Source organism: Takifugu flavidus, chromosome 2 (assembly GCF_003711565.1).
Source record: "Takifugu flavidus isolate HTHZ2018 chromosome 2, ASM371156v2, whole genome shotgun sequence".
In the NCBI taxonomy this organism is placed as follows: domain Eukaryota; kingdom Metazoa; phylum Chordata; class Actinopteri; order Tetraodontiformes; family Tetraodontidae; genus Takifugu; species Takifugu flavidus.
The window spans coordinates 11,489,308-11,512,812 of NC_079521.1; the positions used below are offsets into that span (position 1 = coordinate 11,489,308).

A 23,505-nucleotide genomic window follows, 5' to 3' on the forward strand; every position below is an offset into this window, starting at 1 on the left:
AATTAAATGTTTGTGCTCACATCTTCGTGGGTGAAGGGCTTCTATTTTTACCTCCACCCCACCGGTACATGTGTATCACAGCTAACCAACTGTTCGGAATTGTATATTTGTGTTCAGACAGTTGAAATTAGAACAGCAAATAGAGCCAGATAGCACCGCCATTGTTCAGCGCTGATTCCAAACACTCTTGAGCCCTTTTCTCTGGACACTTTCTGGTCTGAAGTGAAGTAAAAGCCACAATGTTAGTCTGCTTGTAACCCAGGTGACAAGAAAGTGTTGCTGGAAGGTGCTTCTTCTACACTCTGAGCAGAAGATTCATGTAAAACTCTGAGCTTGTCTTCTGAATTAGTGATTAGATGCGAGCTTTGCTTCACATTACTTTGCTTCTTTTCAAAACAGAAGACAAGGCGACATTAATTAGTAAATGGGAACACAGTGAGTCAACTTAAATGCGAGGGTTTGTATTATATAAAAAACAAACAATATTTTGGCACAGTTTATGTGGTTATGTTGCCTGGAACCATTGCAACAACCACACACTTCTAGCTGCTCGCTGTGAAGAATAAATGCTCAAATGTTTGTTTTTAATCTTACATTCCTGATTGAAACTTCCTGATAGCTGTGAAATTTGAGCTTTTGGGACATGTGGAAGCTATCTTTACAGTAACTGCACACAGATACCTGAAACATGCACCATTTCTGATGATTTTGTCAGATTTAAGGTCCCAAAAAAAACCCCATCCGTTGTGAACTGCATCGCTTGGAGCCATTCAGTTTGCACATAGCGTACGCCACGTGCGTAAGCGTTCACATTAAAGGAGCTTTAGTGCTCTCAAACTGCTCCTCCTCTTGTTCAGAATGGACTCTGCCTGTCCTTCACTTCACCATCCTTTCATCCAGTCACACGTTATTTTGTCCTTCAGGAGCGTTCGGCTCACACCAGCCAAGATTTTCCCTGCATACCTCAAATTTAGAGCCGCGTCTTTATTTGACAGTCTGTGTTGATCTCCCCTCTATCATAATTGCATCTGCACTGCAGCGATTTTGTGTAAGACTGCAGGTTTGTTCGCGCCACGTCCGTTTCAGGCTCGCATCCATCGCGGGCATGCGGTAATTATCAGCGCTGTACAATGTTTCATATGGACAGCGTGTCCGTTTTGGCCTTGAATACCTCTGGAATGCTTGATTTTGGTGTGTGTAAATGAATTATTATTAGCTGCAGGTGAATTTCAAGGCTACGGCAGCTCAGTGTGCAGTGGATCCATTCCCAAATCTATTTTTAAGGGGAAAGGTGTCAGATTTCTCACTACAGATATAGGCAAGATCTCACAAGCAGAAATGGCATGAAATATTTGGTCTAGTTTGTAAATTAAAGGAGAAGTAGATAAGAAATGTAGTTACAGTTATCTTAAAATAGCCCTGATATGTCAACAAACATTAAACATTACTGACACCCTCCACCGATCTCCCAATCGTGAAGTCAGCAGCATTTAGGTATCAGAGTTGCCACTTAATGAGCTTCTACAAAAAACATTTCGAATCCCAAGTGTCTGACGTCATGACAAAACAAGGGTCTATATAGTAGATGCCTTTAAAAGATGGAGACGGCTGAAAGTGGAGAAGAACTTGAAGACCAACGGCGAACTACTTTTTTCTTGGACAGGTAAGATTCAGCTGAGTCTGGCCTAACTTAATTTTAATTAATGTAGACAAAGACATTTCAAATATTCACCATAGTCGAATGAACTAGCACGAATGGATGTGTGTGATTGAATTGACAAGAAAATAAACTCTGTATAAAAAGAGAAGACCCATCATTGTATTATTAGCAAAGCATTATGAGAGCCCGTTTTTCTGAGAAAATGCTGCAAAAAGTTCTGGAAAACATTCCAACATTAGCACGGCAATTCTAAAACATAATTAAGACAGTACCTCGGTCAACTGTAGACGTTCCTGCTGGATCGGGCCCCCTAACTGGCGACCTCTGCTCTGGAGGGGAAGCGGAGGGATACCGCGCGCTCCACAACTGTTTCATTGTGACTGCAGTACCAGTTTTGGCCACAAAGCTACATAATTCTCTAACCCCTTTAAACAAACTGTGGGGACTCTGTTATGAGTTGAGCTAATGTGATTACCCCCCTCCCCCACCTCGCCCCCCATATCCCGTCCCAAAATCCCAAAGTGAAACATTTTAATCTGATCTGTACTGTGGGACAACAACAACTGCAAACAAGACAAAAAAAATTAAATCATCAGCATTAGACTTTGCCGGTTCCACAGAGGAAAGAAGAAACCTTTGTGGAAATGCAGCACTCCGGCTCTGGGAATGAATCATTTCTGTTTTGGGGTTTTAAATAAAGCAACGGTCAGACGCTTCAGAAGCGGTCTGCAGTTGGATCACTCCGCCTCGCAAAGATGGCAAAACCTGCGTGTGAATGAATGAAACCAAAGAGGAGCGTTTTGAGGAGAGTTTTTGCGCAGCGGCCAGCAGCTTTTGCTGCGTGCCTGTGAATGTATCACATGCTTTGTAGAGCTGCCTGCTGCCTGCATCAGACCAGCCTCGCAAACACACTGACTGTTCATCACTTCTGTAATTACAGTAATCAACAGCTCACGACGCCAGAGGGTCTGATCACATTATGTCCTCATTTTACAGAAATGCTGAATTCCATACATAATATATTTTGCTCGACAGAAGTAGGAAAAAAGCTATTATACTGTATTAAACACTCTGGGTGCGTTGTTTAGCAACAGGAACATACTAGAAGCCTCCACAACCGCATTAATTTCTGAGAGACGCTGCGTTTCCTTTGATGTTGGAGTTGTTTTTGCTACTCACCAAAGTATGCACATTTGTTGGGATGGCCCATGGATGTTAGCGCCACTAGAAAGTTCCTTCTGGGGTCACATATTAGGTGAGGGGTCGGTCAAATTAGGTTGCGCAAATGATCCTGCAAAAGGATGCAATGCAGGAACGATGGTAAATGTGGGGAAAAAAAGGGGGGTGGGGAGCGAATGTTAGAAACATTGTAGGCACCCTGATGTTTGACTGACAGTTGGACAGCAAATGATTTTGGCAGTTTTCTGCAGAGGGGGGGGGATTCATTCCTCGCGCCTGAACCGGCTCCAGAGTTTGGAGTGCCGTGAAATGAAATGTGAAGATGGCGCTCCGCGTGAGAGGAAACGTTCTGACAGGGACAGCACCAAAGATATTCACCTGCCTCTGACACTGGCTGCAAATACGACCCAGCCTGTTTTTTTTCCCACCAATCGTCTCGTTCCTGCCAAGTCGTCCGCTTCTCCTCTGAACGCTGAGAAATGCGTCACCTCAGTAGCACCACGCCGCTTCTGAGGAAGTGTCAGTCATAGAATAAACAGCACAAACTCTTGATCCACGCTCGCTGGTTAGGAAGAATCAGTTCATCTTGATGTTTATAAATGGAAACTGCTTCAGTTTTACAGAGTAAAAACCCTCCAGGACTGCGTTTGGATCTGGAAGATAGTTCAGAAATCTACCTGCTTGGTGAACGTCCCAAAAATCTTCACCTCGTGCCACCAAAATCTTGAAGCTCAAACCCTGCAGGCAGAGGAAGAAGTCGCAGCGTACGCACAGATGTTTGTTCCACTGCTAATTCATATTTTGGGTGCTGGAAATAGAATTAATTGAGCTGATGCCACGCCACGTGTCCAATCTACATCATCTTGTCACTCCCTCTCCTGTAAAGCTCATCTGCATATTGTGCAGTGGAGTGGAGCATTTTACACCACAGCCGCGCTCCCTCTGACAGATTATCATCTCGGGCGGCATCGAAAAGACCGGCGCTTGGATTTGGAGCTGATGTTACGCTGGAGGGCTTACACGGTTGCTGTCCAGCGTTTTCCCTCCGGTGATTCCTCTTTTAATCTCCGTGGAAACAGGACAAATTCATTAGGGCTGTTGCCTCTTTGCTGCTTTTCTGCCTGACTCCTCTTCACAGAATAGCTAATGAGTGTGAACAGGAGAAATGATGGGGAAAGGCAGAATGGGCCGATGCTGGTATTTGAGGAAATGTCACCGGCCTCACTGCTGTCACCATCCTTCAGGATTTATGCGAAGTGCTCGCCGGCGGTGAATGTGGCACCCATACAATCGGCTTGATGGCCTTTCTTAAAAGGCTCGCCTCCAAAATTCTGCTGCTGCCATGGTGTCGCTCAGGTTCCTCCTCAGTCATCATCTCATTCCCACTCACATTCAAGTGCCTGAAATCCAACTTGACTAAAGCGAAAATGTAGTGAATTTTTTCCAAGATAATGTTTTTTATTTTTAAGAAAAATCAACCGGCCACTTTCTGCTGCTGGTTCGTTTATGCTAACAGACTCTGGGAAACATGGATGGATTTTAATTTTTGGCCCCATTCTTTGATTTGTCATCATTTGTCCCACTTCAGCAGCAAAGTCTGCAGTGAGAATTATGCATTTGACCCAGTTGGCAGTTTCCTGGTGTTTTACATAACTGAATGGACAGTTGTGATAGAACAGCTTTATTCATCACACATTTTAGACAATAAGCAGTCTGAAAGAGAACTGCCTGCACACATTTTAATGTCAGAATAGTTATTGAAGTCCAATTTGTGCTTGTTTCAAATTCACATCTGAAAAGCTACTTCTTGGTTCTGAAATGTTGATGAAAACCACACATCTATAGGTTTATCCAGCTCGAGGCTACAGCTTTACAGCCCGTCTGCTGTAAAGATCTGTGGGTTGCTCAAAGGTTTTCTTTCTGCATGATGCTGCTACCATGAATGCTTTCATTCTTTAGCTCTTCATGGGCTGCATGAACTTGGGCTCCTTTATTCTTGAGCTCATCGGGTCCAAACCGCTGCTCGCTGATGACCTTTGGTTCCCTCCTCATAACACAAACATATCCTTGACTCTGACAAGACCAAGACCCAGATCGACCGATTCTTACCGTCTCCAGTTTGAACTGTTCGATGAGACATTGCCGTGTGTGCAGGTGTCGGAGGGAACCGACCCGCCACCATCGCACCGTTTTGTGAAAGCGGCGACGGATTGGGCGCTCTGTATAACTGGACGTTTTGTCTGAACACTGAACTTGAGAGGAGCGTGACCTTTATTAGCAGCAGAACTCTCAACAGAGAGCAGCAACACAAATTGCAACAGTGGTCAAAGCACCAAACAGAAAATTGACCAGACAAGTGAAACACGACAACGATGCCATAAAGACTGGACGGACCAAAGCTTTCTTTTTTCCTATTTTTTTTTTTTGGAGGGGGTATGCCTGATTGGATATTTAAGCTACTCAAGGGGGCTGATTATCACAAAACTGACAATACAGAGAATGAATACAGAACTATGAATTTGAATCCATCATTATTGATTGCTGTCTGGTTGGCTTAACGACCATCTGCTCTTCATTATTCTAGATTAATTGTTCCTTTTGTTCTCACAACCCCCCACCCCCACCCCCCACTCCTCTGTGGCGATGCTAACTAGCTTTGACCAGTGTTTTTCTCTGTCTGTGGGTCTCTTTTAATGTATGCCCGCATAGGTGGAGACAGATGACAAACGAGGCACTTAACCTCATCCTTGACTCTGGCTGCGAGGCCTGCAGGAAGAGTCCTGTATTAACGGGGATAAAATCTTATTCCAACATGTGTTTACAAATGTAAAATGCTGGTGGAGGGGGCCTACATGGAACTCCACTCTCAGCGACATAGAAAATATTGACCGTAACAGAAACACCAGAGCTTAAGGCCACTGAGTTTGTCCGTCAGCTATAGATTCAATACCCCAGAAGCACTGCTCAGTCATCACTCAGATGTCTAGATTGTCGCTTAGCGTCTCGGACATACGAACACGCTGACCAAGCAAAATCAAATGAATAGGTGAGAAAACAAGAAAACAGGTCAATTTACCCAGAAGACGGGGCAATTACTTACACCTTTCCTTTCCAAAGGAAGTGTGAATACACAACCCACACAAACCGGATATCCACGTTCACAGTAGACCTCATTTGAAATGCATTATGTGTCACTCACCCAATTTAACCATTCTTTATCATTCTCAATTATGAGGCCTGCTTGAGGGCAAGCCGGCTCCGTTTGAAAATCGTCTTTGCTGCTGTGAAAAGTGCAAATTGCATCGACTGGCACTACATGTGCTGTTAGCATATGCTACAGGGAACATGCAAGGGTTAATCATGGTGCAGTGAAGTCACATACGAGGGCCCGATGGAGACGGAAGTGGGAAAAAATGGAAATGCCGATAGCACCATATGATTAGTTTTGGCAGATCTATGTTTGTAAAACCCAATAATACTGGTGTGAAGACGTTAGCTAGCAGGCTCATAACACATTTAGCAGCAGGCATATTGGGTTTGGGTCAAATGCCTGCAGGCTGCTAATGATTAATGAATTCCATCACTGTCATTCTGGGACTAGATTTGCTCAGACAGAAGGTGTCTGTCAGCTCTAGCCTGTTCATCCTGAGCAGAGTGGGTCCTAAAATATGCTGGAATAAATTAGGAATTGAGAGAAATACATATAGTGGATGTTTTAATTGAAGATAAATATTGATGACTGATAAAATCAAGGATGCTCATCTTGTATGCACGCTAGTATTTTAATGATGGAGCTGATTGTGAAGTGAATATTTTAATTCGCCCAATTAGAAAATTGTGAATATAAAATAGTTTGACACCATAGCCACTCAAATGGGAGGATCATTTAAGAAAAATGTTAAAACCAATCTCTTTACATTTTTACATTTTTTAGGAATGAACAAAAATGAATTTCCTCTCTGAAAATATCCTTGCAATCAAAGTATTACTGGCCTACACGTGAAGCTGTTCTGCTGTGTTCAGAGTTCTTGGGTGTTATAACAAATTGCTGCTTTGGCTTGTAAACGTCTCCCCTTGCACATCTGCGACTCACACCTCGCAAAAATTTACTCCACGTGTTTTGCTCCTGTGTAACCGGTTAGAAAGTTACAAAACAATCTGTCACTCTTCTGCCGAGCAGCGAAACTGTGGGAGTAAAACAGGAATTTCAGACAATGACGGTTCAGCCGTCTTTTGTTGCGGCCGCAGAAGGTCAGACTAGGCTTTAATCATATTTGTGCAGAATCAAAATGATTTTTTTGAAGCTTTGGAAGCTTCGTAAAATGTCATTTTACTAAAAAAAACAATCAAACAATTATTTCTAATCATTATGGAATTGTTGATTTGTGTGATATCTATAGCGTTTTCTGTCATAGGCGTGTGATTCATCTTCCGGTGCGGATGGAAAATGCGCTCTCAATTAGACAGACAGGAACCTTTCATGGGCAGCAGAGGAGTGACAGCGGAGGTGTGAATCTGTAATTACTTCTCACAAACATCTAAACTCGGTGACCTGAGTACAGTAAAGCGAGGAAGACCGTTACGGCTCCAGCTGTTAAAAAACCCATAAGGCGAAAATTATTCTGATCAGCGTTTGACCTCTCAGCTCCCCCCCCCCCCCCCAACCACGGCTGGGTGGACTGACAGGTTTATTATCTCTGGGGGGAGTAATCACCCCCTGCTGAACCTGAAACACCTGTAAATTAACGTTCTGTGTTCGTCTGCGTCCCCCAAAGGTCAGATGGTCCAGGTTCAGTGTTCAAATGTTTTCGGGTCAAACAGCCCGGAACACGAGCTGCGAGCTAATAGCTGCATTTCTATGAGCCAGGCGACATTTAAAATGGATGAAAAGAGCATTCCCAGCGTGACCCGTGCCCGATATTATTTTGCTGCTCCCGGATCTTGAAAGGCACTGCTGGTCCCGAAACCAGTGAAAGTGATTTGTTTGTGTAGGCCGCAGGATGATGGTAATCCACCTTGAGCTCCACGTGCCGCACCGGTGCAACGATGGTGGGCACCAAGAGCAGCAGTCACCACAGGAGACGGACTGATTAGTGGTTTCAGATGCTTTCTGTCCACTCAGAGGTCCTGGAAGTGTCTGCGATCAAATATTGTCGAAGTTTTGCTGATTTTATGGCTCCGCGCTGTTGCTGCCTGGCTGGCAGTGATCAATTATCTGAGTTTTCCCATGAACTTTAAGCATCAGTCAGTTTTGAGCTGATCGGTACTCCCCGGAGTGTTTCTGTAGATTATGGCTGTAATCAGAGATGGCCATGCCACAGATCGCAGCAGATTAGTCTACACACATTCCAGCCCACTCACACACCTCCACACACTCTGCTCCCGTGCTGCTATATCGAGCATGTTTGTGCAACGGAACTCAGGGAATCTATATGCTGTATATTGAAACCATTCATTTGTTTGGGTTTGTCTTTATTGACCACGCTGAGGTGCAAAAGTCGCAAAGATCGAGCCCAGGCGACTGCTGCTGCATGTGGAAAATCTCCCTGACGGCTCACAGTCATCATGGGGTGACAGGAGTTCATCACTCCCACTACAAGGCAAATGCATGTCGGGGCGTCGTGCGGGTCCAATTACCCACTTCACCACGACCTATTGTTCCAAATAAAAAGTTCACTCTTGCATTTCAAACGCTCAAATGTTTCTAAAATAGAACGCCCCTCTGACAAACACCCCCACTCACGCTGCGTTTCCTGCCTGTTTACCTGCGTGATCTTTAGCTGTCTCTTCACAACAAGTGCGCCTTTATGTCACGCTCGCAATGAAGCCATCACCGTTGGCAGAGTGTTCGTCTTCCCACCTCTGCAAGCTGAGAGGGCGAGGGAAGAGATTTGCACCCAGCACAATGCCAAGATATTTGCATCTGACGGCCCACAAAGGCTGTCATTTAAATGAAAATGTGATTTTACTCTAACTACCACGCTGGCAACACAGAAGCCCGTAATCCTTTTGACATGATTTATTCAGGTGCGTTGTTAGCACCAGGGTGCTGCGGTTAGGCCCAGGAAGGTCAAAGCGTCTTCCTGCTTTCACACAGATAAGGAAGCCGCCTCCTCGTGGGTGCAGATGGAAAATGACTGAGGCCCAGTAGTTTTTACGCAGGGATATGCTGCAGTTTCACAGAATGGCGAGGCTTTTTTTTCTTTTTCCACACGCTCAGGTAATTTGAATTAATATCCGGTTCCCTTTTTTATATGTTAACATGCCGGACTTAAAAGTAGATTAAGGTGTAACTTTATACGCCATTTTACCTGGAGTTTAGCCAACGCTGGGGCAGTTTTCGAGATTGAGGTGACAGGTTTTTTTTTCCAATCCTGTAGAGATAAAGCTTGATGTGGCTCCGCTCTCATCCGTCAAAAAGAAAATGTTCAGCTCTTCAGGCATGTGCTGTATATTTCTGCAGCTTCATTATTCACTCTTGAGGAGTTCTTGCGCTCTCTTCCCTCAGGTTCTTTACTGTCTACACTGTTGTTCTCTTCATCTCCACCCAAAGACTCTTATGAAAACATGCCAGTGTTTACCGATGTCCACATACGTCTGGAGAGAAATTAACTTAACAGGAGAAGAAAAAGAAAAAGAGTTCATAAAGCCCAAGATGATAAAGCTCCATGGACAAGGTCAGCGTACCGCCCGGCTCCGCTTTACCCAGTTACATCACTCCACTCGTATTGTTCATCTCTCCAATTGGACGATAGGACATCTATCAACCTGCTACTGTCCAGATTTAGACTGGTTTATTCCTACAGCCCAGAAACACGTGTATGTGAGACTCTAAATTGGGCCTGAACATGTGAGCGAATGGAGGGTCCGCTGTGTATTGCTGCCTCTTAACCAGGGACAACTGGGTTAGCCGCCACCTTTGGACTCCATCTATATGTCCATCATTTGTATTCTTTCATTTATTAAACCTGACAAACCTTAAAGAGCTGTCGCAATTTATATTAGGTTAGACGGATATTTTGCATCCTGAATCATATAATCAGTGTGATTCTCACCTCTAATGAACACAGTGGTTCGTGTGTGTGTTTTCAGTGCTCACAGGACCTACAAATGATGTGATGTGAGAGAACCTAGCGCCTGTCTCGACGGCATCGCTCCACATGCTTCCAGAGCATGTAGCTTAGCAACAAATCTGTGTCCCTTTGATATTTGGATGATTTAAGACCACACACTGTACCTCACGCCGCGGTTGAGCCTCACCCTCACACACCTCCCTGGTTAAGGCTGCCACAGCATGCACGACGCCAGTGGAATTCTGTCCCAACCATCCTGTGTCTGGTAGTGACAGACACAAATCAAATGATGCCGTACACTCTGAATCATCCCTGCAATAAAACAGAATATTTTAAAACATTATAGCGTGATTTGTCACGTTGTTGGGATATCTGGGGTTTTGCTCGCTGTGAAAATGTGTCGTCAAATGACAAAGTCCAGGGTTGTCCCCAAGCAAACCATGCATTCAGTTTGGGACTTTTAGACATTACCAACCTTTACTGCTCAAAAGGCTGACCGCTGGTGAGGAGTTTGATTTTATGGTTCCAGTCTTCATTTCGCAGCAGCCAAACGTTCCAACATTCAGTAGTTAATGACGCAATTATGAGAAATAAGCAGCAAAATAGTACCAGAATGGACCAAATCTGCGAATTTTGTGTGTAATTGTAGGTGGAACTCACATTAATTCGTACCATTGATTGATAATTGTGGTCCTAAAGGAGTCCAGTTAATGTCAGTATCACATTCTGACTCCAACAGCTGACCATTTGAACCCACATAAATCTAGAAAACTTAAATTTAATGGACCATTTAGTGCATTAGAAAAGTGTACTTAGCTTAATCATCTGTTTTGCAGTTTCAGAGTCTAACCCGCCTGAAACCAAACGATGTGTTGTTTACTTGATAAGTACAAAATGAACACCCCGAAGTATAGATATATTTTTAATTTTAATAGAATTTCCATCTGCACCATCCCTTTTAGACACAAATTTGAAGCATTAATGAACACATTATCTTCAGAACAGACTTTGACTGTGAAATTAATCAGTGAACTCCTGAAAATCCTTATGAGGCATAAAACTCCATTTTGCACATCAATATTAGGTATCGCTCAGCTCAAAGCTGGAAAATTGGCTACTTAAGGCAACAAATTAATAGCGAACAGAAAGGGTTTCTAGTCCTCTTTTCCAAGGTGAATGGAGGAGATAAGAGTAATCTAATGAGGTCAAACCGCAGCAACACAAGTGTAGAAAACCACCAACGACGTCAACGTGTTAATGTCACCGTTTCTTGAGACACGTCTGTGATGCAGAAACCTTGAGAAGCGAACAGAGTTATGATAAAATGACAGCAGTGATGTTACACGACTGCCAATGAGGAGGAATTACTTGTCTTATTATTTCAAGGGTACTTCTGTACACACAGTGACACTGCCTGTCTTCATGCACATTAAATGCACATTCACTGAACACTTAGTCTGCTTTTGACATTGTAATATGTAAAATAAATAAATAAATAAAAACAGACATTACAAGCAGCTCACTGTTTCTTAACACAAGTCAATACAGCAACATCAGCATTCTAACTCTTTTGGCATAAAATAGCTCATACTAGGTCTAGGTGGGTTGGTTTTCCTTTTTATTTTGTGCTAATGTGCCCAGATCCAGGCGGAAACTGTCAAAAACAAAATGCTGCTTTACTCCAAATATTAGATTCTTTCTTTGTTAACTGGTTGAGCTAAAGGCCACAGTTTGAAAATTCCACCCAGTTTTCACCCAAACAGCATTGTCAGACTGTGCAAATATATATTTATATATGTGTGTCTATATATATATATAAAACATTTGATCATGGTAAAATAGTTAAAAGCCTGAACTCTGCACCGCAAAATGAGGAAAAAAACCCTCTGTGTTCGCTGTTTCCAAATCCGCAGATTTCAATTTCAGTGTGTTAAAAGAATAGTATTGTTTTATTTCTGCCCAGTGGCTTTAAAGGAGGGAAAGAAATTACAGAAAATGGTTTTGATTTCACATTTTTAGATGTGGAAGTCATAGGAAGTTATGTGCTTTACACACCAATCAAACAGGAGAGAGTAAATACAGCAATAAAGACCTTAAAAGAGGGGTCGCTCTCTTTTTTCACACCCATAGAAAAAATATACCTGCTGATATGCACATCTGAACAGGCTGTCAACCCTTTATAATGCAAATGTGGTTAATTGGGGTAATTTAATGATCCATGAACTTGGATAGCTGTTTTCATTTGATAGCACGTTGCTGAGACAGGTTGAGAATCGCCGATGCAGTTTTCATTAATACTTGAAAATACTGAAATAACTGACTTTGAAATGTTCAGTCCTTGGAGTAAAAAAACCAAAACAAAATAAAGTATAGTATATAATTTATAGATACATTTGCTGCTGCCCAGTACACATCCCAACTACACTTTGTAAGCCCAGTTGGAGCTCTGCTGTTTACATGATCTTCATGTTGAACTGTACCGGCGCCTCCGTTGGGCTGGACTCCTCGGTCTCCTCTTTCCGTGGCACATATTCGACTTCTATGCTCGTCTTGCTGTTGTCTTTTCCTCGACTCCAGAGGAACAGAATCACAAGACAGAAGAGCACCACGGCAAGAAAGGAGATAAATCCCATGGTGGTTGCAATGATAAGCGTATTTACATCAAACGGAAACGGAAGTGTGGTCCGGGTCACGTTAGCGCCCTCATCGCTGGGCTGGTTGGCGATGAAGGCAAATGTCTTGTTTGGCTGGTGGGGCCAGTTGGGAGAGTAGCTATGCACAAAAAGGTGAGCGGCCTTGCTGTCGTTGCCTGCTGCGTTGGTTGCTATGCAAAAGTAGGTGCCATTGTCCTGAATTTGAGAGTAGCGCACCTCTAACGTTCCCTCGTCTGACACAGAAAGTCTCGATCCTGCAGTTTTGGTGGTGATGTAGTCCTTTTTAGGCGTTAACCACATTATCATGGGGTCAGGGTCGCCCTCCGCATGGCACGGGAACTGGACCGTAGTTCCTTCATCTACATGGCTTTTTTCAACTTGATAATCTGCTATTTTTGATTTCTGGCAGGTGAAATGATCTAAGGGGAGAATATCTGGAAAGTCTTTGAACTCCTTCCCCCTTACCACCTCGGGCGAGGCACACGCGGGCTGCTGCCGGTTAAAGTTGAGTCTCCACCGCCGACGGAAGACCCACAGCAGGCGACAGTCACAGGCGAGTGGGTTGTCGTATAGAGCCAGGGTTTCCAGGTTCCCCACCGAGTGGAACACTGACTCTTCCAGGGTGCTCAATCTATTGCTGGATACGTTTAGCACACGAAGGTGGTTGAGTCCTCGAAAAGAGTAGGGCTCGATGAGTGCTAATCTCCCACCAGCCAAATGAAAAGCCTGAAGCTTCTGTAGATTAAACAGTTGGTTTGCCTCCACTGCCTCGATTGGATTAAAAGACAGATTCAGAAATCGTAGATATCTTTGATGACCGATTGCTTCGTAGGGAATGGCGGAGAGATTACACATCGTGATGGACAGTGATGTGAGGTTGAGTCCAAATAAGCATTTCGGGGTCATGGTATCCAAAGCAGGCATATGAGAAATCTCCAGCTCTCTGAGTCGATAGAGCCTTTTAAACGAGTAATCCCTTATGACAGTGGTGTTGAGATAGCGCAATCGAAGTGACAACAGGTTGTGCAGATGGCTCAAGGCATCAGTGGGCACCGCTGACAGTTTCCATCCCTCAATGACCAGGCTCTCAAGGTTGCTAAGGCCTTGAAAAGACTTTGGCGAGATGAACACAAGGTCACTGTCCCCTACTTCCAAAGCCCTCAGGTTGAACAGCTCTTGAAACATATAGTCGAGAAGAATGACAATTTTGTTTTCGCCAATGTCCAGCTGAGTGAGGTTGGTCAAGCCCGTAAACACTCCCAGCTGAATTAGCTTAAGATGGTTGTTACGTAGGCCTAAAATCCGAAGGTTCATCAGATTGCTGAAAGCCCCCGGCTCAATGGAGGAAATTGTGTTTTCATTAAGTTGCAACTCGTCTAATTGAGGGTAATTGATGAACTCTTCGGGCCCGAGAGTTTTCAGACGGTTCTTGCTCAGGTCCAGCAGCCTCGTTTCTGTCGGGATGCCTTCGGGAAGAGCCGCCAGCCTCCGTCGATGACACACAACGGAGCGCTCCTGACCGTTGCAGTCGCATCGGGAGGGGCAACCCGTGGTGGAGCCGGACAGGACAGTGCCCAGCATCAGGATCAGGATGGGCTGCCAGCACGCCACCAAGTAGGTGTGCCCTCCTGTCTCCCCAGACACCATCCTACTTCTAACCTGTGGAGGCAATGAACAAAATGGTTAGCAGACTAGACCAGTGTTATAAGGGTATTTCGCAATGCCTTGTCACAGAATGATAATAAAGTCTCCCTAACCTGTCCGTGCCAGCAGAAGTTTTAAGTGACAAAGTCAAAATCCCTCACATAAAAGGCTAAGTCTGTTATTCCAAAACAAGACTTATGGAAATTGCCGTGCTATTTTTAACCGCACCATTTGAGAGAAGTCAAGCTTTTCTGCTTCCCTGAATAAAATTCCATTGTTTGCTTGTCTCAAAAGTGGTGGAAGCAGCCAATCAATAAAAGGCTTTAATCTCGCAACCACCTCCCCGCCTCCTTTTTACCTTTTTGTGGAACAATAAGTGCCGATATCAATAACAAACTAAACTATTTATAATTAGGAACCCGGGTGCTTTGTGAAATGGCCCCTTGATGCTGGACTGTTGCTGGTGTGGTGACGTAAATCAGAGCTTGCTGCAGAGCAGCGCTTGGAAGGAGACTATTGGAGAGGTCTGAGCCCCCATTTCATTTTGACTCAGAGGAACTTTAGCTCGCTAAAACCCCCAAGCTCTAGTGCTGCCATCACTGGGGCAATTACAGTCACGGTTCAATCTGTCGGCGATTGAACCACGTGAGTGGCTTTTTAAATGTATATTTCAGTCTATGTGACAAAGCATTCGGATGTGTGCGGCCAACTAATTCACATCTGAAGGGTTAATACAGGTACTTTTTAAGTCTAAATAATGAATCTACTCGTCATGGAGGAGCTACTGTGAGTGCACTTGAGATTATTATCACAGTGCTCTTTCAGAATAATTCGCTCCATCTATCCTGGTCGTAAACTCCTTAACATAACAGTGAACAATGGATCTTTTGTCAAGCAGAGATGGTTGGATCAGCAACTGAATCAGGATTTATGGCCAGGACGGCGTTGTGGGATTCCAGCGGGACGATAATTGCCGTTTTCATTTTCATTTTCCCCGGATTTGTTAATTTTTGCGTTCATCAGACGCGAGGGGTGTCGCTCTAATGCGCGGAGCATAAGCCAGATGTCAGAATGACAGATAAAGCGGCCACCAGCACATGAAAGCTCGTGATGATAATAAATCAGGAAAGGCATCATGTTGGGTGAGTTTATTGGAATTCAGGCATGTTCCCCTAAAGAAAGAAAAAACAAAAAGATCTCTGACATAATAAGATGCTCGAGGTCGTAAGCTTAACTGACTTCCTACAGGCCTCGCTGCAGACAACAGCTGATCTGAGGGTCCATGCAGGATGCTGTTATCTTTCCACATCGACAGTATGAATGAGGATCAGGCTCGCTGATGCCATTGCTGATCGAAAACAAGCGGCGCGATGGTGATTTTCTTACCAGACTCCCATGCATGATTTATGATTCGGAGTGTAGTGAGGACAAGGAAAGCATCAATGTAATCTGGCCCTGCCAGCCCAGATCTACTGTCATCACATTGTTCTGACCTTGAATTGTAATTTCACAGAAAGCTGCTGGAAGATCTATCAATTGCACAATTCTGCCCCGTAATACGCTCATATCTGTTGGTTTTAGGTGACCTTTTCTCTCTGGATTTACAGATATTGTTTGTTCCCGCCTCTCTTGCTGTGGGACAGTAATTCTAGGTCTGAGCGTCTTCTGTCTGGTCTGCTGCTGAATTTCACTCACTCTGTTATGAAATCTCATCCCAAAAACAAAGGCTTGGCTCAGCCATAGTGTCATAAAAGCTGCACCTTCTGCTGTTTGCTGCCATGTGCTCTGCTAGACCGTAAATTGGTGGGCAGTATCAGTTAATGCCACCTAAAATTGCTGTGTGGCATTTCCTGGCCATTACATGGCACATTCACAAGTCTCTACATAGGCTTTAATCATCCTTAAGTTGTGTTTAGCTTCAGTCTAAAGAAAACACATTTTGCTCCTCTAAAACAGTGAACGATGGCTGCCTGACTAAATCAATTATAAAGAGGTTTAATCGATGATGTACATGCATAGGATATTAGTTAAGTGTTTGGAACTGAATAAATTGAGATATTGGCACGAATACATCCAAATTCCTTTTTCACATACTTTGAAATCCATCAGATTCCCAAGAGTGTTGGTTATTTTCCCACAGTTGATGCTACACTGAGGCTAAAATGACAGAATGTAAGAAAAAACATCAGTTTTGTTCCCTAACTGGGCAGTAAAGTTGTTCAGACATTGCAGATGATAACTAAAATCAATGTTCACTGTGTGTTCACGAGCAAATGCACACATTTGGGATGAGTCCTATTCTGAAGATTGGATCAGCCTGCCTTTGCTCACTGTGACACACACCTGCAACAACCTACTATTGGCTAAAATAATGGAGGACGAACGTCAAAACATTACATTTACCAACTGTATACATGACGTTGTTTAGGTAATAAAGGTTCAGTAGATAGTCGGCATCTGCAGTTCCACTGAAATGAATGGTATGTCAGGACGAAGAACGCTCTGAGCCAACTCCACAGTTCCAGGCAGAGTGTTCGAGTAGTTCTGCTTAATGGCTGTTGGTCTGACAGCAGCCGCCGTAGATGAATGTTGCCCAAGACTGACGGCGACATGCTGGAGTAGATCACAGAGGTGTGTTTTCTACCTACACATTACTGACAACGGTGGTTAATGGAAGTGAAAATAATGGCCTCCATCAGGCTTTCTATTTGAATGTCTCGGAGTGTGTTTACTGCACTCGCAGCAGCGCGGCATCCATCCAGATGGCGAGAAACGTGGCTGGTAGCAGTGGAGCCGCCGCAACCGTGTGGAATCCTTTTATTAATTACTCAGTCTTAATGCAGGATCTGTTCGTGTCGTCATGTGTCATACGTCGTGTTTTGCAACTGCGGCTTGTTTCTAGTACCAGCACTCTGCACACTGTGTCTGCCATGACTGGGCGTCGGCCATCCCTTACCTCTGCAGGGCTGCACCCCTTCAGCTTTCCTCTGCATACCATCTACTCCCTTCGGGAGGCAAAATGGTGCATTCAAAGACACCCTTTGGGTGTTGGCCAGCAGCGAGTCAGTACGAATTGTATCTTTCTTCTCTTGTTCTTCCTCTCTACTGCTGACCTGGAAATAACCAGATTTAAGATCAGGAGGCAGTTGTTATCCCCCGTGTGCATGAGAACAGACCCATCATCTCGTGAAATAGCTGGAACACTTGAAAAGGCCCTTTTTGCGTGTGGCTCACTTTTTTGTGTTTTATTTTGTGTATTATTGTGTGTGTATTATTCCTTGATATTATTCCAGCGCTGAGACGATAGTGATGATTTTCAGGCACAAGGGGCTTTTGCACCACACAGAGTAACCGAGTGGCATTCAAATGATGTCAAATTCTGTTGTGGATTCAATGTGTCATGGGGAGTCTTTGTTGCTTTCAGTCTGTGAAAAGGGCACAATTCCCTATGAGATGTATGAGAGATCTGTGAGAGGCAATGTGGAACAGTAAAGAAGAAAACCATAAGGAGAAAAAGTTAACGGAGGCTGGCTCGCGAATCTCCACCATCTTTGGAGAATTTTATCATTGCCCTCACAAAGATCAGTACCTCACCTGTTTACCCTCGTGCACTGGTTATGTCAAATTATCTCAGGGTTCCTTATGGTTTAAGACTTTAACATTGCACTCATTGATGGCTAACCCACCGGGCCATGGAATTGAACCAACAACCTCTGTGTAAAGACCACCCGCCCACATGGGAGGCTGGGGAGGTTCATAAACACATACAAGTAACTAGAGACAGCTGAACATGATGTGGAGGTGCAGACTTGATCTACCTTCATTCCAGTATACTGGAATGGCTAAAACTGTTATTAGGCACAGAGCCACATTTTCATCCTGTTATAATGTCAAAATCAGCAAGGTCGTCAAGCTCTAGTGACCAAGAGATTCTAAAATGACTCAATAATCCTCGAGTGGACCACATTATAGTCATAAAAGTGGATCCTTACATTGTACTTTACAGTATTCAGATGCAGATCTGTATCTTTGAGAGGACCAGAGAAGAGACGTCTTTCATTAAAACCACTCCTCCTGGAAGTGAGATAATCTGTGAATTATGCAACACTTGATCCCTAATTCACCATTGGGAATAGGAGATATTTCAGGCTGGAATTGAAAAGAAAGGGCACGATAAGGACAATGTTTTGACCCTGACTTTTACAAGCCCATACAGAAAGCACAACAGTGATTCTTTCATTACAACATTTAAAAAACAACACACATAGACACGTTTTTGGCACGTCATTACAATTAAACAACAGAGGTGATGCTCCAGCGACCTAAAATGAAAGATTCTGTACGTCTCAGATGTATGAATTTAGTAAATAAAGGCTCTAAATAAGTGCTGAGATCCCCACCAAGTTGCATTCAAGCACAAATTAAAGGAGCTTTAAAATGTGCTATAGTGGCAATAGAGGACAGCACTTGAGCCGACCTCAGCGTTCCGACCTGCCAGCCTTTAACTCTCACATTGCTCATAAGACGGTTATTATCAAATTTAAATGAGGGAGGCTGCTGCAGAGCTGCAGGGCTGTGACCTCGTGAATGCATTTGTGGACAGCTCTCTGGGTATCCTGTGACAGATCTGCCTTTGCCTGTCACTTCGCTGTTTACCAGACATCTTATACGCATGCAGCGTGGCACTTTTAACAGTAACTTTTCACCATTTCCCTTTTAAAGGTGGCTGATGTTACACCACCGGGTGAGAGCAGCTTCAATCTGTCAGGGTCTCGTTCCTTAAAAAGGCTCTCATGGTAAGAGCCTCAGTCTGAGCAAACCAGTTTATACAGTATGTGCAGTGAAATTAACTTAGTAGATAAGAGACACCGTGAGTGAACTTGCTGAAATACTCTTACTTACAGCAGATGTATCAATCACATGACAAGAATATAGAACAAAAGTTATGGGCATTATTGATTACCTTTCATATTCATTCGATTTTTTAGATCACGGAGTATAAATCTTAAAAGTGGAGCGTAGAAAGGCAGGTTGTCAACAATGTCTGGAAGGAGGTGAAGAGAGAAGTAACTCGTGAAACGCTTTGCAATGTTAAAGACATGCATATGAGAACGGGATGGCAGCATCAGCCAAAATGATAAATCTCTCTCAGTCATTATGTATGGAATATATTGTCATAAATTTTGCTTCTTCTCGCCCCCGGCTGTGTAAGGAGGTTTAGTAACCGTAGTATCGCGATCCACGATGCCCCTTTTAAGCTGCTAGCCATTAAACTCCACTGCTGATTCATCACACCACCAAGTAAATCATCTGTAGAACAGGGACTTGATATAACCTGATGGTGATCATGGATAGTTCTCCCAATTCCCAACTCGAATGCCATTTTTCATTTAGAGAGGGACTCTCGAACTGCCACTGCTGGAGCATATATTAGCATGTCTGAGAGCATGCATGCATATGTTGGCTGAACATTACTGAAATGCAGGATGAGAAGCAAATGACTGATACAAACGTAAAGCCCAGTTTGATGTACATATAAATTGCTCAAGAAAATGGAAAAAGTTTGATTCCACGGGGGGAAATATTCCTGTTTAAAACATATTCTCAGCAGTAATGAAGGTTGGGAGCGTTTTGCTTGATCCGAATTGTTGTGGGAGGCTGCAGACACGTGTTAAATGTAAAAATAATACAAGGAAAATCATATTAGTTATGCTAACAAGATTACAGGGGGCTATGAGGAGCACAGACACTGACCAAAGACCAAACCGAGACCTTTTGAGGTGATTTGCAGAGGCTGTTGATGCACTGTCAAAACCAGAGTCCCCCCCCTCCCCACAGCCTTCTGTCTGCTGGAGCATTGCAGCCATGATTAGGAGGATGCAAAACAACTGGCAAAAGGAATTAAACCATGATGTTGTTGACGCAGGCTGCATAAATAACCATACGGAGGTGCCAGTCATCCTCTCACCCCCCCCCACCACCGCCGCCACCACACATCCATCCGTCCGGCGCCGAACCAAACACCTGCATCGGATCCCTCATTATGAGTGGAAAAAGCCCTCAGTGAGAAGCTGCTGAGGATGGAGAAGTGTGAGGTTACTGACAGAAATGTTAATGGGGACAGATAAGGCGGCAACAACGACCTCCTTGAAAAAAAACCACAAATGGCACACAGTTTTGCCCGCTCTGGCACCTCCAGCTGTGATATAAGACGCGCGGCATAGGTGCCTTTGGCTGCTTACAAACACACCCCGAGGGAAAGCTGAGCTGCAAAGTGCATTTAAATGTTACAGACTCTAACACTGTGCGCGCAGGTCCCAGACTCAGGGAAATGAAACCCATTTGGATGACAAAGCACAAATAAGACCTGCAGCCCTCTTCAGTCAATTATCCTCCTTCTGTCCGGCTGCTACATCTATCTAAGACTCGCCTTTTTATTCCTGATGTTCATTTGCTGGATGGTGATCCCCTGGCCCCACTACTGCACCATAATAAATCTCATCCAAAGACTCAGTGCTCAAAGGGCACCATAGAGATGAAGTACTTACCAGGACTGTCATGCAGAGAATTCTAATTCGGGCAGCTCCATGTTGCCAAGGAAATTCAGAATGCCTCCAAAAGCTTGGTGACAGGGACGCGGGGAAGGCTGGATTCAAATGGGAAAGGGGGACATGGAAGCAGCGATGAGAATTCCTTTTCCGAGGGGCATCTGAGAAGTGCCCCCCTTTCTCTTCAGGCGTAGGAAATCCGACAGTGCAGATAGTCGGACATGCGAACGCACGGGCGGCTCTGCTGGCTCACACACGCTCGCATACATGCTGCACCTAGAAGAGACGGAGGGGGTAGAGGGAGGGGCAGATGAGGAGAGAGGTGGAAGGAGGAGCTGCAGTGCACTGGGAGAACGGCGGGCGCAGAGCTCCAGCAGCGGGGGGAGTTGAAAAGAAATGGAGAGAAACCTTCTCTGATTGCACTGGCAGCGTCCTCCTCTGATTCCTGTTTGCAGTGATCTGGTGATCCTGGCAAAAAGAGTGGTGTGTGTTTGTGTGTGTGAATGTGTGTGTGTGTGTGTGTGTGGGGGGGGTGTTAAGGAAAGTGGGATGGTGGGGGGGATTATGAATATGCAAATAAAACAGAGGAGGATGAAAATGAGCAATTAAACTCCAGGGCACACGTACATGAAACGTCTGCAGGATGGAGACCTGCTGCTGTTAGCCAGCTCACAACTCAAGGTGTTTGGGGAGGGATTAAGATTAAGAAATCTGTGGATTTCTTTCAATATTTTGTACCGGAGTTGAGAATTTCATACCACCCATGGTGACAATTGAGGTAATCATCCTCGACGCTCACCTTTGCTGTGGGAGTGGGGGGGTGGGGAAGGAGAGCTGAGGCTTAGCGGTGCTAATGGGTAAACAGGGCCGGCACACGCATGCCAGCAGTGCCAAGGAGGCACCGCGGATGGGGAGTGTTTATGGGAGATTATGAGCCTGAGGATTTAGTCAAGTGGTGGTGGGCACGTAGGGCTCCTGGCCACTGGCTTAAGCATGTAGCAATGGTTGTAATACTCAGAAGAATGCTCTATTTTGGTTTTTAAAGGATGATTTACTCAGAAATTTCGGTGTAGTTACTACAATGTAGTAAATCTGAATAAAACCGGCAGGAGTTAAAGCGGACATCCGGGTGGTTTTTTTTGGGGGGGGGGGGGGGGGGGGGTGTCCATAGAAATGTGTGGCTCATTCCACCAAGTAGAAGCTAATCTGGAAGGGATGAATCTCACAACCGTGTAAAAAATAAAATCAGATGACAGTTATGAAGAAATGTCACTGTGTGACACCGACACGGAGCAGGATGAATGAAACTCATTATTTACTCTCTGAGCGGCGCCGGGCTCACTGCGGCTACTCAGGAGAGATGGAACCGCTGATTCATGGGGTCTGCATCTACATGTCTTTGAGCGGATTCAAACCACCACCCATCAGTCACCGGACCCTCGGACCAGGGGTAATATAACAAGTACGGAAAGTCGTCAGCTAGTAGTTGTTTGACTGCATTTCGGTGATTATTTTGGGTTCATATGGGCTGTAGAACATGTCCATCTTGCCCATAATGGAGCATTACAGGTTGTGTCTTGTCAGCAATGGTCAGCAATTATAGCAGTTCCCTCACACAGGTCAATAAGGGTCATAAAGTAGTCAACCCACACAGCCATTACGTTGCATCCTGGCTCCAATCGAGACGCTAACAGTCACTAGTGTGTTTTTCAGATATGTTGTCCTCATTTCTGGTCCTTTATCTGGTAACCTGTGGACATTTAAGGCAGCAGGATGACCTTTAACCTCTTGCAGCAGCAATGCAGCTCTGCTGAGTCTGCCACAGCAAACGTGGTCAGCTGTGGAAACCTTTTGCCGCTTGCACACGGCTGTACACGTGGAAGCCCGAAGGATGACTTATTTATGTCATGTTCAATCACCATGATGACAACTGGATGCTAAGCTAACGGTAAACAGGAGCTCATTCAAACGCAAGACCCTCGTAGACAAGAAGGGGTCCCACATCCAGTTTTGAATCTATTTATTTTGGATTTATGTCTGAGGCATCGGAGGCATTAACATGCGCGCTGCATCTTTAATAAAGCACTTTGAAACTGCGTGGGGTTTATTAGCACAAATATAAACCGAAGACAGTGAAGACTTTGATGTTCAGAGACATGTTTGGAGTTTGGGAATGAATTTCTCTGGAGTTTGGTCTCCATCATGGCACCACTTTGAAAATCTTGTGGAGCCATAAGCAAATTATCTGACTTTATTTCTTAAAGACGATGACAATTTTTGCGTGCAGAAAATGTCCCTTTGCCGCTGTTTTTGCTTCATTGACGTCTTTGATTTGATCATGTTTCCACAATCTTATCAGTCCTTGCAGCTGGGACTTATCACATTCATGAGGAGCAGAGATTTGTTTTTCTCTCTTTCTTCACGGAGCTCATTGTTTTGGTCTTAAGGCTTTGTTGATTTGATTAACTCTAATCACTCTCCTCAGCACCTACTTCGGCAGAAGGCAGCTGTTTGTGATAAATCCAGCACAGCTCACCCTCTATGTGGAGGATGTTTACATCTCAAGATCATGGAAATAAAGGAAAATCAATCTATACATAGTTTTATTAAAGGATTTTAGACACGTGAGGTCACTGGATGGTCCAGAAACTCCTCTAAGTGGTGGAATTTAACTGATTCCAGGTGTTGAATTTAAAAATTCTAATCCCGATCTTCTAAAAAGTTTATACACTTAACTTAATGTGTTT

General features: G+C 44.3%; 1 protein-coding gene across 2 annotated transcripts; it reads right to left on the reverse strand.

Moving 5' to 3' along the window:
• Positions 1-10,821: 10,821 nt before the first annotated feature.
• lingo1b (leucine rich repeat and Ig domain containing 1b) lies at positions 10,822-21,200 on the reverse strand. Of its 2 annotated transcripts, XM_057025356.1 has the most exons (3): positions 20,759-21,200; positions 17,167-17,323; positions 10,822-14,225 (listed from the first exon to the last, which is right to left on the reverse strand). In XM_057025356.1, exons 2-3 carry the CDS (start codon positions 17,206-17,208, stop codon positions 12,366-12,368), a joined length of 1,902 nt encoding a protein of 633 aa, XP_056881336.1. In that variant the 5' UTR covers positions 17,209-17,323; positions 20,759-21,200; the 3' UTR covers positions 10,822-12,365. The 2 variants fall into 2 exon arrangements, with proteins under 2 accessions (XP_056881336.1, XP_056881337.1); XM_057025357.1 differs by lacking the exon at positions 17,167-17,323 and having other exon boundaries at positions 20,759-21,199.
• Between the last annotated feature and the right edge of the window lie 2,305 nt (positions 21,201-23,505).

What these genes read in the sequence shown, in the direction of transcription:
- lingo1b (XM_057025356.1), bottom strand. Translation starts at nt 17,208, where the DNA reads ATGGTATGCAGAGGAAAGCTGAAGGGGTGCAGCCCTGCAGAG. An exon ending in AGGGGTGCAGCCCTGCAGAG is followed by an intron (nt 14,226 to 17,166) that starts GTAAGGGATGGC and finishes TTGCCTCCACAG; the next exon opens with GTTAGAAGTAGGATGGTGTC.